Source organism: Lepidochelys olivacea (assembly GCF_965140295.1).
Source record: "Lepidochelys olivacea isolate rLepOli2 genome assembly, chromosome: 1".
Classification (NCBI taxonomy): domain Eukaryota; kingdom Metazoa; phylum Chordata; order Testudines; family Cheloniidae; genus Lepidochelys; species Lepidochelys olivacea.
The window spans coordinates 45,738,158-45,755,329 of NC_140411.1; the positions used below are offsets into that span (position 1 = coordinate 45,738,158).

The following is a 17,172-nucleotide window of genomic DNA, read 5'->3' on the forward strand; positions in this document are numbered from 1 at the left end:
CCATCAGGGTGAGACACTGCTTGATTTAAATCCAGTCTAGTTTATAGAACTAAGACTGCAGATTTATTTTATTTCTTAAGTAACCAAGTTTGATCTGTATGCTTACTACTTATAATCACTTAAAATCTATCTTTCTGTAATCAGTACATCTGTTTTATATTGTACCTTAAAGAGTGTGCTTTGGTTGAAGTGCTTGGGAAATCTGTTCAGTGTACAAAAGCTGATGCATGTCCTCTCCACGCTGAGGGAGGGGCAGGCTGGGTAATAAACTTACACTGGTCAGGCTTCTGACCAGGGCAGGACAGTTCAGTCCTGGGCTACTAGGCTGGAGAGTTGGGGGAATTGTCTGGAACCTCTCTATTGTTAGTTCATAAATGGCTAGGAGATGCATTCATGTAACTCTGCTGGGTGTGTCCCTGCCTATGGGTGGCTGTGTAAGTGCAGTACCTGGAGAGGTTTGCAGCTTGTCACAGCATCACAGTGTGAGAGGGAACTCAGGTTGGTATGCCAGAGGGCTCAGCAGTACCCCAATTCCAGGTTGTAACCTAGGGAACCCATCACAGAGGCGTGTGTGTGTGTGTGTGGTGGGTTTAACAGCTTTGGCTGTCAGCCCTGGGCAGCTGAGGCTCTTGCAGAAGGTTCCATTCAAACCCAGGGTTAGAGGATAAAGGGGACAGCGGGAGCCCAAGCTGCCCTGGGCGGAGAGCTGTTCATCAGAGCCCATATTAAATTCAGATAGATGAGTCTACTGATGTATCAAATGCTGCACAGCTACTGGTATATATTCGTTTTGCTACAGCAACAGAATTAAAAGAGGGGATTTCTGTTTTGCCATTGACTTCCAACACGAGGAACTGGTAAAGAGCTTTTTAAACTATTAAATAATTTTGTCCAAGACACAGGCCTTGATTGGGGACATTGTTTTGGAATTTGCAATGATGGAGCACAATCTATGACAGGACAGGGTCGTGAGAAGGCTACAAAAAGTGGCCCCTACAGCAACCTGGAATCATTATATGATCCACAGACAGGCAATGGCTGCTAAGAAGATGCCAGAGGAGGTCAGCAATGTTCTTTCAGTTGCAGTAAAAATTATAAGCTTTATAAAGTTGCACCTGGTTAATTCAAGGGTTTTTGCCATTTTATGCAGTGATGGGGGCCATACTTAACACAGTTGTTACGTGCAGAAGTTTATTGGCTGTCCTAGGGCCAGGTGCTGACAAGATTATGTGAACTGCGTGAGGAAGTCTGTATTTTTCTTGCCGATAATAACTTGTACAGCATTTCAGTGGCACTTAGATATCCTTGTTGTCATATCTGGCAGACATATTTGAGTGAATTAATTCTTTGAGTGTGTCACTTCAGGGATGAGATGCAAATATTTTCATTGCTAATGATCACGTTAGTAAGTGAATGTAGTTATCCGAACTGTGGTCTTCACATGTGAAGCAGGGATCTATTTCCATATTTTCAACAGTGGAGAGTGTTGTGCAACAGTGCGGTGATCTGTCAGTTGACATTATCCAGGACGTAATTGTTCAGCACTTAGGCGGGCTGCAGGAGCAGTTTTGTGAATACTTTCCTGAAGTGGGCAAAGACAAATGTAATCAATGAGATCAGGAACCCATTCAGCTTTAAGCCGAACCCAACAAATATGCTGTCCTTAAAAGAAGAGGAAATCCTTATGGACCTGTCAAGCGACAAAGAACTGCAGCACAAATTTTCACAAATGCCAGTTGCAGACTTTTGGTTATCAGTGGGATCTGAGTTTAATGTGTTAACACACCAGGCTCTTAAAGCCCTCATTCCTTTTTCATCCATCTACCTGTGTGAATGAGCCTTCTCAACATTAACCATAATCAAAACAAAGTATCGCTCCCAGCTTGCTGTTGAAGATGACTTACATCTCTTCCTTTCTACACTGCAATTTCGAATGCTACTACTTTGGACAGTGAGGAAACACACCCCTCCCACTGATAATATAGGCTGGATATTGTACTGAATTAATATATCCTTGTTTAGTGTCAGCTAAATAATAATAATATACAGCTGGATATTGTACTGAATTAATATATCCTTGTTTAGTGTCATGTTTTCTAAAATATTTGTGGAGTTTTATTTTAGCTTCTTCCATTTGTACATTCATTTTTTGCAACATATAGGATTTTGTTTGTTATATTGTGTTAGTAAACTATGGGGAGGAGCAGTAATTTTTTTCATAGTTCAGGAAGGCTCACTATGACAAAATTTGAGAACTCCTGCTTTGAGGCATATTCTCTGCACTATTGCACTCCCTTTATTTCACTGGAGCAGCACATAAGGAGCAGAAACCACATACCCAGAGCAAGACTATCTAAGCAAGAGATGATGTATCTGGCTCCTGTGCATCCCTCCCCATAGCTTCACATGGGGTGAGGAGGGAAGTGGCTGGGAGCATGCTGAACGCAGGTTATCTTCAGTGGTGTATGGTTCCTTGGGGGCCATAGCCAGCTCCTGTGAGCAAGACTGCTCTGACTGTGTAAGGACTGGAACAAGAAATCAGGGAGCCATAACTGGTTGACTTCTCATTTTCCACTCTGTTGGGCTGCCCTAGCTGGAGGGGAGCTGTCCTTTGCTAGGCACTCTCCTAGGCTTAGGCAGAGCTAATTGAGCTCCTAACTTGCTCTCCTTAGGGCTTCCACAGCCTGTCAGAGAGACTAAGCAATGGAGTTACTACTTCTCTTCCTTCCATGTGGTGTAGCAGGCAGCAGTAGGGGAGCTGCTGCGGTGCTGTTCAGAGCACTGCAGTCCATGTTAGAGCTGACTGCGAAAGAAAGTGGGAGGCATCTAGGAGGGTGGTGCCTCCTTCCAGCATAGCAATGGGCTGATTCAAACACTTCTGTTGAAAAATTGCAGTGATTACTTGTTTTCAGTTTGTGACCAAGTCTATATTTTCTTAGCAGTCATGCCCAAGGACCACAAAACATAGGCATGGGCATAGACAACTTTTTTTTTATTTGGTACTAGAGTTGGAGGAAAAAAGAAGGCATATGAAGCTAGGCATGCTATCTTTTTTATAGTCTTTCCTCGGCAAAGTTTCTGAATGAAGTAGGAATCCAAGGCAGTTACATAAACAAATCATAAAAGCAATTGTTTTCTAGTGTAATCAACAAATCAGGTGTTGCCTTTCTTCATCGTGCCACAATAGTGTTCTACAAAGAACTGAGTGACTTTGTTAAGCCATTACCTGCAACAGGAATTAAATGTCAGTTGCCTGATACCGTTAGCATTTCTGTGACGCCCGATCAACCGTTACTTAAGTCTGTCCCTTTGTGTAACTTCGTGGAACAAGGCTGTTTTTTCTGCTTATCCAGTTTTGATGATTTTCAGTGGCTGTTATTCTGAAGCTAGTGATATCATAATTGTTTCTACCATTGTACAGCTTTTAGGCACAAATTACTTTTGACAAAGTACACAGATGAGGCTTTTAGACCATCTGGGTTTTCTTAATATGAAAAAGATGAGAAAAATTTGAGGCAACAAGCTTCTTCATGTCACCACAAAGCAATTGTGTTTTTCAAAAGACCACAAAGAACTTAGCATGTCATTTCAGTACTCTTGGAAGAAAAAAGAAAATAGGAAGATCCTAATGAAAATAGTAAGTAGTATAAATTATGTTTCCAGACAAAGACTAGTATTTGCGAGGCAGTTATACTGAACAAGCTGAAAATATGCCCTTATATGGCGAAGTTGACTGCAGCTTTATTCAGCTGCTTTGTTTGCAGGAAGAATATGATCTTGATATTTCAGGGCATCTGAAAGAGTCAGAACAAATTCACAAGTCTGATTATTCAGAATGAGATAATTGAAATTATGGCTCTTAAAATCATGAGTGATATTTCTGATAAAATTTCTGGAGAGTGTATTATGCTTGAGGAAACAGACTTCTCCAACAAAGAGCAAGTGTTGTTTTGCCTGCAATATGTGGATGATAACAGGGAAGTTCATGAAGAGTTCATTGAATTGCACAATATTGCCTGTACATCAGTGCAGGAAATCCTATCCGTAATTAAGATATATTATTGCATATAAATCTGAGAATCAGCAATTGCAGACAATTGATATGGCAGGCTTAGTATCAAATGTAGCAGTGTTTCTCAACCTTTTTGTGCTGGTGACCCCCTTTGGACTTATGACCCCCTCCTACACTAAGACTGGAAAAAATTGTGACTTCCTACCTTAAATATCATTATGCAAATTATGAAATTTACTGGCCAACAAGCATTAATAAGCTAATGTTTCAAACCAACACAAATATATTGAGTAATTGCAGTTCCTATACTCTTTTATGTTACCAAAGAGATTTCTTACCCCCCAAAATATGCTGTCATTAATAGTAACAGGCTTCACACAATCACATGATTTCACTGCTTCTTCCTGTCTAGACAGTGGTGGTGTTCTTCCCAGCTAGCAAATAGTGTGTGCACACTTTTCAGCGAGGTCATCTTGTGCAGTGGATAAATTTGTAACAAGAGCACAACCAAGTACTTCACAGAATGAAGGCGTGAAGAAGGTGAAGTGCAGAAAATACGATTGCATCTGTTTTAATGTATGGTTTTACAGTGATCGGGGGGAAAAAAAAGCTCATTGTGTTGTGTGTGCAAGTGCAAAGTTCTGAAAGCATGAAATCTTCAAAATTAATTTGGTGTTTGGAAAGTAAATATTCACAGTTAAAGAACAAGTCTCTTGAGTTCTTTAAGGGAAAATTGAACAGTTTGAATAGTCAGCAAACACTGATGTTGAATACGAGTAATGTCAATAAGAATGCTCTTGAAGCTTCATATCTTGTCACTTGGTATTGCCCAAAGATGTAGGGCATATACAATAGCTGAGAATCTCATAATTCCTGTAGCATTAGATATGGTTACAAGCATGCTCGGCCATGAAGAGGCAAATAAGCTGAAAGCTATTCCTTTGTCAAATGATAGAGGTTTCGAGGTGTATTAATGACCTGGTTGATGACATTTGTGAGCAGTTGGGAAATTTTTTTTTGAAATGCAAGTTTTTGTCTGTTCAGTCTGATGAATCAACAGATATTTCAGGCTCAGCGCAGATCTTAGCTTTTGTTCAATATAATTCAGATACTACTGTTGAGGAAAATATGCTCTTCTGTAGAGTGCTGCCTAGCCACACGACTGGTGAATGTCTATTTAACATGTCTGAAGTTACTGAATATTTTGAAATTGATTGGGGACAAATCTGTTGCTGTATGCATTGATGGTGCCAATGCAATGGACTGGCAAGAACAATGGGCTTGTTGCAAGTTTAAAACCAATTATGCTGCATGCAATTTGGACCCATTGCTTCTTACATCGGCAAGCACTTGTTGCAAAAGGAGGAATGCCTTCTGAGTTGCATCAGGTGTGTGATGAGTCTGTAAAAAAACAGCCTCTATCAGCTCACTAGTTTGCAGCTTTATGTGATGAAATGGGCACATTTCATAAAAGCCTTCCCTTGTATGCTGAAGTGAGGTGGCTCTCATGGGGAAAAGTGTTAGGCAGTCTTTTTTAATTGCAAGCTGAAGTACTTGTGTTTTTTACAGGATCAGGGTTCTCCTTTTGCTAAATCATTCGGCGACCCATCATGACTTCTTCAGTTGGATTACTTAGCCAGGCATCTTCAGTCATCTGAATGAGCTGAATATGAGTTTAAGGATCATACAAAAACATAAATGTGTTGGGAGACAAAGTGAGAGCCTTTGGAAGTAAGCTTGGTGCCTGGTCTGCTCAGCTTCAGAGTGGAAACTTCGAGTCATTTCCTCTGAGTTGCGAATTTATGAAATTGATTGCCGATGACGACTGTGAAACAATTTAAACATTATGATTGAACATGTTCTTGAACTTAAAAAACATCTCCATGATTACTTCCCACCTGATGATGAACTTGGCAAGAGGTGGATAATCTGCTTAACAAAAGAGTAGTTGAGTCTGCTGAATTTATCAGAAACCTGTAAGATAAACTGATGGAGCTTTTATCTGATTGAACACTTCAATGTTTATTTTCTTCAGAAGACGTGTGCATGTTTTGGATGGTGCAGAAGCATGGGTATCCCGAGCTTGTAACCGAAGCTTTGAAAGTTTTTAATCTCATTCACAATGTCCTATTTATCCGAATTGGGATTCGCATTGATGGTTGCGATAAAAACAAAGCAATGAAATAAATTATCTGTGGAGAAATACCTCCTGCTGAGTGTTTATTCAATTCAACCCAATGTTAAAAAAGTTAGCTGGTACAAAATGGGCACAAGTGCCTAATTGAAGGACTCTGTAAAACTTGCAATTTGTAAAAAGTGAATTTACAGTTTTTCTGTGTAAAAATGAACTTTGATCTGGCGCACACAGGTTTTTTTTCTTACCTTCAATTGTGACACACCCTCCCCTTACCAATAACCTGTCCCTCAAACTCCCCTCCTTCCCCCGGGGATTATGACCCCCCAGGTTGAGAAACACTGAAATGTAGCAACAGATTGTAGCAGGAGGAACGATAAGCTATATTTACTTATTGCTATAGGCATGCCTTGAGGTTGGTATGCCCAGGATGCTGTTAAAAATAATACTAACCTAAGAAACACTGGTGCAACTGTTTATAAAATCTCAGAATTAATTAAAACCTCACCCGGATGAGATGCTGTGTTTCGGGACATTAAACATGAAGTGTTAAGTACGTTAGCAGGAATCTGTGTCCTCTGTCCAACAAGATGGACTCTGTAAGGTAGCATTGGATTCAATTTCTGAGAACTACCTTGCGCTGTTTGCAGCTTGGAAGGATACAAAGGATGCAATGAATCCTTAAAGGAAAGCACAAATTGGTGGCATTGCACCTAAATTGGAAAAGTTTTTAATGTTCTTGTTATTGTGCTAAGTTGAAAAATCCTAAATATGATAGACAATTTGTCCAGCCTCTGCAGGGTCAGACATTTCAGGAACAGAAGGTGAATTTCTTATGAAAATGATGTTCACTTCAGTCCATCCGATCAGATGAAAGCCGCCACTTATTCTGGGAGAAGAGTTTAAAGATAGTTGACATGCCTGAGCTTCCAAAGAAGAGAAGTTTTCAAGGAAATATAAATAGGGACAGGTGACCTCAGCTATCTAAATACAGAAAATGTATTTTTTAGAAGAACATCTGCTTTACAGTAATTAACTTTACAGTGTCCAGTATTCAATCAAGATTTGAACAGACTACAAAATTATTCAGCCTTGAAACTCTCCACTCAAAACATGAAAAACGCAGGTGCAAGATGTGGTTGGTTCTGATTTCAAGTAGGATCAGCTTATTACTCTGCTTTATCTATTGCAAACCAACTGTCAGCTTACAGGAAGATAGTTTGAAGTCAGTTCAAAAATATGTTTGCTCAGCCAGACTGAATGTTAGCTTCTTTTCCAAAGTGATGAAGTTGATAAAAATATTTTGATGGTATTGGCAGCCAATGCTATATGTGAGTGTAGTTTCAGCACTCATCGTTTTAAAACATGGTTTCGATCCATAATGGGACAATCATGTCTCAACTGGCATATGATTTTATATGTACAGAAGAACATAACTCACTCACAGCTTACAGATGTTGCCAAAGAGGTAATTTAATGAAAACTTGGGTGAAGATGGTTGTCTGAAACTGTGTCAACTTTGTAAATATATATTTTTTTTAAATTGTATCTTAAAAATAAGGCTTTGAATAAGTAGTTTTGTGCCAGGACTGAATTTGTCCACCTTTTTAATAAAGATAAATGAACTTTTTGTTTCAAACTCACTGTTTCCTTTATTTATTAATGCAAACCCTACATATTTTGGGGGGATGGGAGGAAGCTATAGCTCCCATCCTGCAGCCCTCATTATCTATTCCCATGGTTGGTGTAGAGCAGGGGTTCTCAAACTGGGGGTTGGGACCCCTCAGGGGGTCGTGAAGTTATTACATGGGGGATTGAGAGCTGTCAGCCTCCACCCCAAACCCCACTTTTCATCCAGCATTCATAATGGTGCTAAATATATTAAAAAGTGTTTTTAATTTACAAGGGGGGTTGCACTCTGAGGCTTGCTATGTGAAAGGGGTCACCAGTACAAAAGTTTGAGAACCACTGGTCTAGAGTAAGTCTGTTGGTAGGTAGGATAGTAGTAAGTTTGTTTTTGTCAAAGTAAGCAGAGTTTCTAACTTCAAGTGGGATTTTTTTTTTAAAGAGACTTAAAAATCATGAACTTTAAAATAAAAAAGACCCAGAATGTTTGGGGAGGGTTTGGTCTTCAGGTTTGAGTGTTTAGATTTCATGTTTTTAACTTTCCCTCCCTCCTTTCCTTGTTCCATGTTTTTAACTTTCCTTCCCTCCCTCCCCCCTCCTGCCCCCCCCCCCCGCCAATCGTTAGGGCTAGAAATATCCTCTTCTAAAAAACGAAAGCTGAGATTTTCATAATTACCCTATTCCAGGAACTGGGGCTTTAGGAAATATACCAAATACTATAAGGCTTGTAATAAAATCATTAGAGTTGACAATATCGTATAATCTTTCTTTATATATTGGCTTTTCTATTGCAAGCTTTCTTGTAGAACACTTTCAAATAATAAAGCAATGCTTTTTCATCATATCTTTGCATTTTGGTCTCCGCTTTTAGTGTTGTGGAGCTGAATATTTGGTTCATAAGAATCCACAACTTTAATAAAGTATATTTACATAAAACCAAGCTTGGAATGGAAAATCTGATATGAAACTCAGAAAATTTGTCGATTGAGAACCTGCATATTAAAATGCTTCTGTTTTTGTTATATTTGCGCTGTGTTCTTAAAATCAACTTTTAGTTTAAAAACTTTTTTGGATTGAGCAATAAGTGATAATTTGCGAGGTGGTTTGAAATTTTTTTGCTTTATGAAGCATCTATCAGGCCAGGTGTGTAGGGTTTTGTTTTTTTTGTTTTTTTTTAAGGTAGTACACAAATGTATTCAAACATCCATTCTCCTATCACCATTTCAGTCAGAGCTAGAATTGTCATATGTAATTGACTAATAAAGGACTGATAAAGTGCAATGGAGCTGGCTGGCGTACGCTATAATTTTCCCTTTGTTAGTTCAGCAGTATATTTCCAGTTCCATCAGAATCTTTCCTTTGAACTCCCACTTCCAGGGAAAACAGTTTATTAGAAGCAGGTTTAATTTTGTAAATAGAAAATGTTAATCTGTTTGTTTCTTCAACATTTTATATTCAAATACTATTTTCATTAACTGTGTTTATGTTTGTTAAACTAGCCAGATGCTGTTTTTTTTTAAAAAAAAAAAAGTGATTTTTCTCTGGCAGACTTAATGTATTATCTTGTAAGGAGACCTCTTAAATATGCATTGAAAATGAAATCTAAAGTTAGCCATAGCTTGTCTTAATAAGTGTTCCATTTGCAACCCACAAGTTGGCAAAATATCCATCTGTTCTACTTTAATAATAAATAGGGATGCAATTTGTCACAGATTCCGTGACTTTACTGGACCTCCATAGCTGCAGCTGTCAACAGTGGGGGCAGAGCCAGGGCTGTGCCCTCCCCAGTGGCTGCAGCCAGACCCAGGGCTGTGCGCCCATTGCTTTGGCCAGAGTTGGGCTGCGACAGGGGCTGAAGCCAGCGCTGTGCCCCCCTCCAATGGCGGTGGCCTGTCCATGACTTTTACTAAAAATAACCATGACAAAATCTTAACCTTAATAATAAGCAACACTTCTTTAAAGAAACATCGGAGCAAAATATTTTAAAGTAACATCTTTACAAACCATATGATTTTTGAATGTGCATTATTTGCAGAGTTGTTGATGTGAACAAGAGAACCCAAACAGGTTTCTTCTGCCTACTGTCCTGGTCTTGTAAACGTAGGTCTCATACTTCTTTCACCTAAACTCATCAGGTGGTTGCTTACTCCTTCCAATTGATTGTTATTGACAATCTCTAAAGGAGTCCCATCCTTAAATGACTGTAAGCCTTTGTCTGCACTGGAAACTGAACGACAAAACTTTTGTCATTCATGGGTGTGAAAAAAACCACACACCGCGAACGACAAAAGTGTTGCTGACGAAAAGTGCCGATGTGAACAGCACTGACAAAGCTACCACCGCTTGTTGGGGGTGGAATTTTCTTGTTGGTGGGAGAGCTCTCTCCTGCCAACAAACAGCAGCTACACTGTGCCTTTTAGCGGCATAGCTGTAGTGGCCCAGCCGTGTTGCTGAAAGGTACATAGTGTAGACAAAGCCTTAGAGTAGTGATCAGGATGCAGGGCTTTGAGGTGATTAGGAGCTGGTGAGGAAAGAATTGGGGAATTACAAAGGCTTTTAACAAGTACGGGAACTGATGAGGAGGGAAGACTTGATATTTGTAGAGAACTGTTGATCTTGTGAAAAAAGTTATAAAATTTTAATTAAGTAACTTAATTTACTTGTTTGTTTGAGGTAAGTGCTAAAAAAGAATTATACTTAGTCTATAGATGGCCCTATTTTAAGGGAGATGTTTGACCCAGTTTGTCTGATTTCAAATTCACAACTAATTCCTTCAGTAGAAAAAACAAATAAAATGAAACATATGCTGTTTTTCTGTGGATTAAAGGCCTCAAAGATTAATTTTAAAAAATAGGCTTCTTTACAAGGTCTTAAATTACAAACACATTATTTGGCCAATCCCACCCGACCCTATTGCAGTCTCTGGAGGCATAGATGTTTCTGTAATAGATTTTCTTTGTTTTGCAGCTGCTGCGAGAGCTCAAGCATCCAAACGTGATTTCTTTGCAAAAGGTGTTTCTGTCTCATGCTGACAGGAAAGTGTGGCTTCTCTTTGACTATGCTGAACATGACCTCTGGGTAAGATGAATTGCTTGTAGATTATGGGTTTTGGGGTTTCAGTCAGGAACAGATAAACTGATAAATAATACAAGTGTACCACAACGGACAAACAATGTGTGGGGGGGAAAGATGTCTCATACTTTACATGGTGTTTGCTACATTGTTAATCTTTATTTTCAGAAGTAGTATTTAGACCTGCATTTTGCAGTGATATTTACAAAATTAATTACTGTAACATTTGTTCAGATATAGTGTATACCTTTCTAATCATGATTTTATTAATAAAAGCTTTTGTATTTTAGTTGGATTGCTGTAATTTTTGTCAGAAAATACCATTTGACATCCTTTAGAATGTAAGGAAAGACTCCGGGACACACACCATGTATCACAAACTGAGATCAGGGGTGAAGTACACTGGAACATGCCTCATGCTAACTTACACTATATCTGACCTGTGAATAAACCAAATAGGGTCAATCAAAATGTACAGACATAAGTTCATTGACTTATTTCTGAGTTGGGGTCTTCCCGCTGATCTCATGTTCTCCCTCTACGGCTTCATCTTTTGTAAAATAACTAGCCTTTTTAGTTGTGAATTAAGTTTTTTTAAAATATAAATAAATGTACTGCATCCAGAGAAAATAAATAGTAATGCCAACAGAAGTGCCAGGCTCCCCTATGATTTTCATGTCATTAACTGGAAAATTTTACTGTGAGGTTGGTAAACAAGTATCCAAAACACCGTCATTCAGCTTGAGTTCACTGAAGTTTAATTTAAAGGGACAAAATAGATTTTGTTTTGGATTCTGAGCATAGCTGTCAAATCCTTTGACCTACTGTGACATTAATGAAAAAAAAAAGGTGTTACAGGGTTTCAAAAACAGGGACACAATGAAAATCTCAATGTTTGACGTGAGATGCGATTTACTTACATAAAGATTTCCATAACCCCTTTCATGATGTAGCATTTCTGCTCTCTGTAACTTATAATAATGGACAGTGAGATAAAAACACATATGTCTTGGATGGAAATAAATTTGAATCTAAAATGTGTGATGTGCCTTATAATTAGGTACAGTTTAGTAGGCTATGACTACGTGCAAAGAGAAACCATCCTCAACTATAACTTGACACAGGTGTTCTCTTCCAGTTTAGTACTTGTTATATTGCTGATACTAAAATTTAAAACTTTTAGGCTTACCTTTTACATTGGTATAAAAGTGGTTGTAATCATGGTATTTATCTTACAGACTACTAAATTCTGGAATATAGAGAGCATAAGGCTAATGTGTCTCCTTTTTCATGTTTTGTCCATGTTCATGAAATGATAAAGTACAGATGTTTAGGAACACTTGAGTAACTTTTTATTATGATTTTGAAGGACAGAAAAGTGGGCATTTAAAACCCCTCCCCCATAAAATTCTGAATTAGCTCAGAGCATTGTGATGGACAGTTATACCTTGGAGACACTGACCCAAATATCAGCAGCACATGAGCAACACCCAGCTTGAGGTCTCTTGCATTTTATGTAAACATCTAAATTCCCGGGCTGTTTTGTCTTCTGAATTATGACAGTACCTGAATGAAAAGAGTCTGGCTGTGTTGTGGTAGTGCCTAGAGGAGACTCTGACATTGTTCAGGCTCTACCATGCTAGGCACTATACAAACACATAACGGAGATAATCCCTGCCCCCAAGGTACTCGTAGAAAGGAGGAAATACTTGAAGTGGCAGCTAACACCATGACACCACCTCTTCTGTTGAAGGTGGTAGCATTGGACCTTCAAGCATCACAGTATATAGTCTAGAGGTCCTCTTGGACTTCATTGGTTCTGGGTATGCAAATAGTCACAGCCACAATAAACAGTTTCTATCTATGACTTACTCTATGATTATTAACTTTGGATGGATGGATTGTGAACCTGACAATGCTCATGGTGGAAGCAAACAGCTGCACACACATGCATATGCATTTCCTGGTCAAATTACTGTAAAAGAGAGTTTTTAAAATTACAAACAAAAAAGTTTGATGCAAATATTGCTTTGCAGTGATTGTAACTCAAATATTGCGTTGCGCTAGTGTAAGAGAACCTGAAAGTGATATGGACTATAAACTGACTGATTTATTATTATTGTGCTGAGATGCAAAAAATAAATGGCATGTCTAAGGAGAATAGATTAGAGATGGATTCTTTTCATTTTAATAAGCTACTGTGTTAATGAGGGATTGAGGAAATTGCTTTGAAAACCGACTTTTAAACTGGTAGTAACATTGTAAACAATTTTTTTGATTGTGGTAATTTATATAAAAAACTTCGTTGGGATAATGTCTATCATTTTAATTTCCTTATTAGTTCTTACTAGAAAATGAGTGTTTTGTATCGTAATACTTTAGATGCTGCTATTCTTGTAATAACTTTTATATTACATGGTTTTAAAAATGTATAGCAATAAAAAAAAATTAAAAAAGCAACGGTCAAGCCTACATAGGGAATCACTGGAGGTTTCTCTTTTTTGTAAAACATTACTTTTTTTCTTGTTACTATTGATATTTTCTCTTCCAGCACATAATCAAGTTTCACAGAGCTTCTAAAGCAAACAAGAAACCAGTTCAGTTACCTCGGGGAATGGTGAAGTCACTATTATATCAGATCCTAGATGGTATTCACTACCTGCATGCTAACTGGGTGTTACACAGGGATTTGGTAAGTTGACCTGCAGTGGGGATTAACACGGGGTAGAAGATTTGAGAGCAAAGATTATTGTCTTTACCAGTAGTCATTAGCAAATAGACCTTTATGTGCTAAGTACGTAAACAAGTAACTATATGTGTATATATACTGTCCACTAAACCTTAATGAATAGACTTACACTATGTGTGTAAAGCCTGCTATTATTTGACATGCATTGGATGGTTCCATTCTTATAAAAATGATGCATGTCTGATTGGTTTTTATTTTGTTAAGTCATTAGGAGTTGCATGTATATGTAATTGGGGGTGGATATTTGGCTGTTAGCAACTTTTAAAGTAAAAGGCATGCACACAATTTAAAAAAAAATTCTCTGTTAAAAATGTCAGAGGAGGTACTACTATATATACTTTGGAATATAAAACATGGAAGGTTATTCAAAAGCTACCAACGTTATTGCTCTGTAGATTTTTTTTGAAGGCCTTTTGCGAATAGCCCTTGTTTATTATAAATACATTACAAGCAAAACTTTGACTGCCTGAACAAGTGTTTATTAAAAATCCAAGTAAATTGCAGTTAACATCTGAACTTGATAAACACTTTTTTCCATTTACTATGTATTTAGTTGCCTCTGGAACATATGCTCATGACTTTTTGCATAGAATAATAATAGATGGTGTGTTTGACTGTTCCATCTTCAGAGTTAAAGCCTAAATTGCCCTTTCTTACTGCACAATTATCTGTAGCTTTTCTTCTTTTCTTCTAAAAGCCAGTAAATATAATGAGGTTTTTAATAGCACATTCTTTTCAAACTCTCTCTGAACATAATGCTGTAAATGATAATTTAGTTCCTAATCACTGAAATTTCAGTAATGCATAGAAGTAGCGTATATAGCTTCTGATGTAGAGCTAGTTTGACCCTTCACATACGCATGCCTACAGTGCTCGTGTTGATTTATACTTAATGCATTAAAGCCCATTTTAGCTACTGCAGTGTCAGTTTTTAGGCCTTTCATCTAGCTTTAATGATCCTCCTTAAAATGTAGTCAGTGATGGTTATTTTATCTTTCATGCTCATGCCTAGCAAATGTTTAAAATAGTGCCAATGGTACTGTGTAAATGGATGAAACAGTTTTATCCTCTCTGTAAAATTGAATTTTCAGAGAACTGAAAATGTAAGGAAACTTTATTCATGAAAGTAAATAATTGTACTGCGTGGATATTACTTATAATTCTCTGCCAGTTTTATAAACTTGAAAAAAGAAGCCTCAACCACTCAAAGGAAAATATTTCATTTTAAAATTTGTGGTTAATATTTTTTCATGATTTTTTTTATGAGCGAGAAGAGTAAACTTCAAAAGTATGTAGAAATACATAAGACATCCATTCTTGTAATTGTTTAGAAACATCTTGTTGCAAAAAACCCAAACAGCGTATTTTGGTTTGAAACTTTATGCCTGCTCCTTTATCTTTCAGTGTCTTTGTTAGAGTGGTAAAGAAAGCAAGAGAACTGTCCTCAAGAAGCTAAATGTTGCTACTGTTTGACTTCCTACAGTTTCAGGAAATTTATGAATACCTTTAAAAAAAAAAAACTTGATCTAATCAGAGTGCAAAAATTAATCATACATTGTGAACTGGATGGCTCGGGAGATGGGTAATTTATGACACAGCCTTTCACATCTAGGTCTGTGGTTTGAATATGATCTAAGTTGGTAGTTGCCAAAAGTTATTGCCAAAATCATGGCTATTTGGTGACCTATGTGAAATGAATTGGTGGTCTCAGTCTAGCATGCAGGTTTTCCCATTGCAAAAATCACTATTGCAACTGGCAGCCGCCTTTTAGTAGTTTGAGCAAAGAGGCCAAGGGTGGGCATGGAGACTGAGCTGCCTTTTCATTCCAAGATGCTGTGCCTACAGAACACTGCTGAGGTTCGTTTGCCAGAAAATTATTTAATAGGTCTTCAGGTACCACTGTAATAAACATAACGAGCCTTGGGTCATATTGTGCTAGGCACTATACAAATAGAGTAGTAGACAGTCCCTGCCCTGAGGAGCTTCCAATCTAAACAGACAAGACAGAGACTGGGTGAGGAAAGGGATATAGCACACAAGCAGAGTGAACAATGTGGTGGCAGCAAATGTCATATTAGGGGCTACAATTTTTGTGTGTGTGGATTTAGTTCAGAGGGTATCAGTTAAATGAAAAGAAAAAGGGAGGGAAATGGGATTGAGGGGGACAATACAGGGGAGAAGAGAGGGCGTGGAATGAAGCTGAGGTGAAGAGAGTGTGAGGGAATGGGAGCATTAGCGGGACAGTTGGAGCAAACAGCTGATCAGCACAGGAAGTCCAGTTAAAATTGTAGAAAGTTGTTCACGTGTCTAAAGACCGAAAGCCCCTGCTTTGACTGCATTTGCCCCTGTTGGCTGGAGTCTCTGCCTGGCTCCTCTCTGCAGTTTTCTCCCAGGCTCATTTGATGAGGGAAGGGGAAGCATCACCTGGGTGCAAGTGTTCCCAGAGTTGAAGCGTGTCTCCTGTTCAGTTTTTGGACCAAAAGGGTGCTGGGAAGTAGGAGTAGCCGTGGTTGAACCCCATTTTACTCTCTCCCCTCCAGTACAGAAGCTTGTTCTGCAGCTGTCCATGCTATATACCTTCACACGCAGCTTCTGTTTCTGGGTTGTCAATCAGAAACATTCACCAGCAGAGAAAATCACTCAATTTAAAATGTACTTAAGTTACACTTTAGGGGATAATAGTGTATATATTAGAGGTGTTTTCTTTAGTTATTCCGGGGCCATTGGAAAATTGTCTATCTTCTGTGGAGATTGTCTGTCTGTAAAATACTTGCTTGGTTCCTTTTTTGAATCAATGTTTCTGGCGTTTAATGAGGCAGTACCATACTAGAGCAAACTGAGTTTGCAAAACAGAACTTGGGTGGGCCTGTGTCTCTAGCTATAAAAGGCATAAAAGTTCATGCTTAATTTGGGAGTAGAAAATTGAATCCAAATGTCACCTATAAAAAAATGTCTTTTGCCAGTATATCAGAGTGTGCAGGGCTAAAATGCCAGCCTTGTAACTCCACAGCAATCCATTAACTGAGTAAAATATTGCTCTCTGTTCCTTTTAAAAACTCTCTTTTTCACTGTAAGTCAAAATGCGTTCTCTCTCTATCTCAATTGTAGGTATGTATAACTTGTACAGTAATGTGCAACAATAGCTTAAAATATTTATCTTCATTTTAAAACTATGTAGGAGAGGTGGGAGAAATTACAGAAGAGAATTCCAGTGATAGAATCATAGGACTGGAAGGGACATCAAGAGGTCACCTAGTCCAATCCCCCACACTCATGACAGGATTAAATATTATCTAGGCCATCCCTGACAGGTGTTTGTCTAACTTGCTCTTAAAAATCTCCAATGATAGAGTTTCCATAACCTCCCTAGGCAAATTATTCCAGTACTTAACTATCCTGAGAGGAAGTTTTTCCTAATATCCAACCTAAACCTCCCTTGCTGCAATTTAAGCCCATTGCTTCATGTCCTATCCTCAGAGGTCAAGGAGAAAAATTGTTCTCCCTCCACCTTATAACAATCTTTTATGTGGTTTGAAAACTGTTATGTTCCCCCTCAGTCTTCTCTTCTCCAAACTAAAC

General features: G+C 38.3%; 1 protein-coding gene across 3 annotated transcripts in view; it reads left to right on the forward strand.

Annotated features, from left to right (window-relative positions):
- The window catches only part of CDK8 (cyclin dependent kinase 8), a 197,480-nt gene that overhangs the window by 94,012 nt on the left and 86,296 nt on the right, over nt 1–17,172 (forward strand). For 2 of the 3 annotated variants that reach the window (XM_084624927.1, XM_084624926.1), the window contains exons 3-4: nt 10,740–10,850; nt 13,396–13,536. In XM_084624927.1, the coding sequence (XP_084481053.1) occupies nt 10,740–10,850; nt 13,396–13,536 (252 nt within the window). Of the gene's footprint in view, nt 1–10,739; nt 10,851–13,395; nt 13,537–17,172 lie in introns of those variants that run through there. The other variant, XM_084624928.1, reaches the window with a different exon arrangement.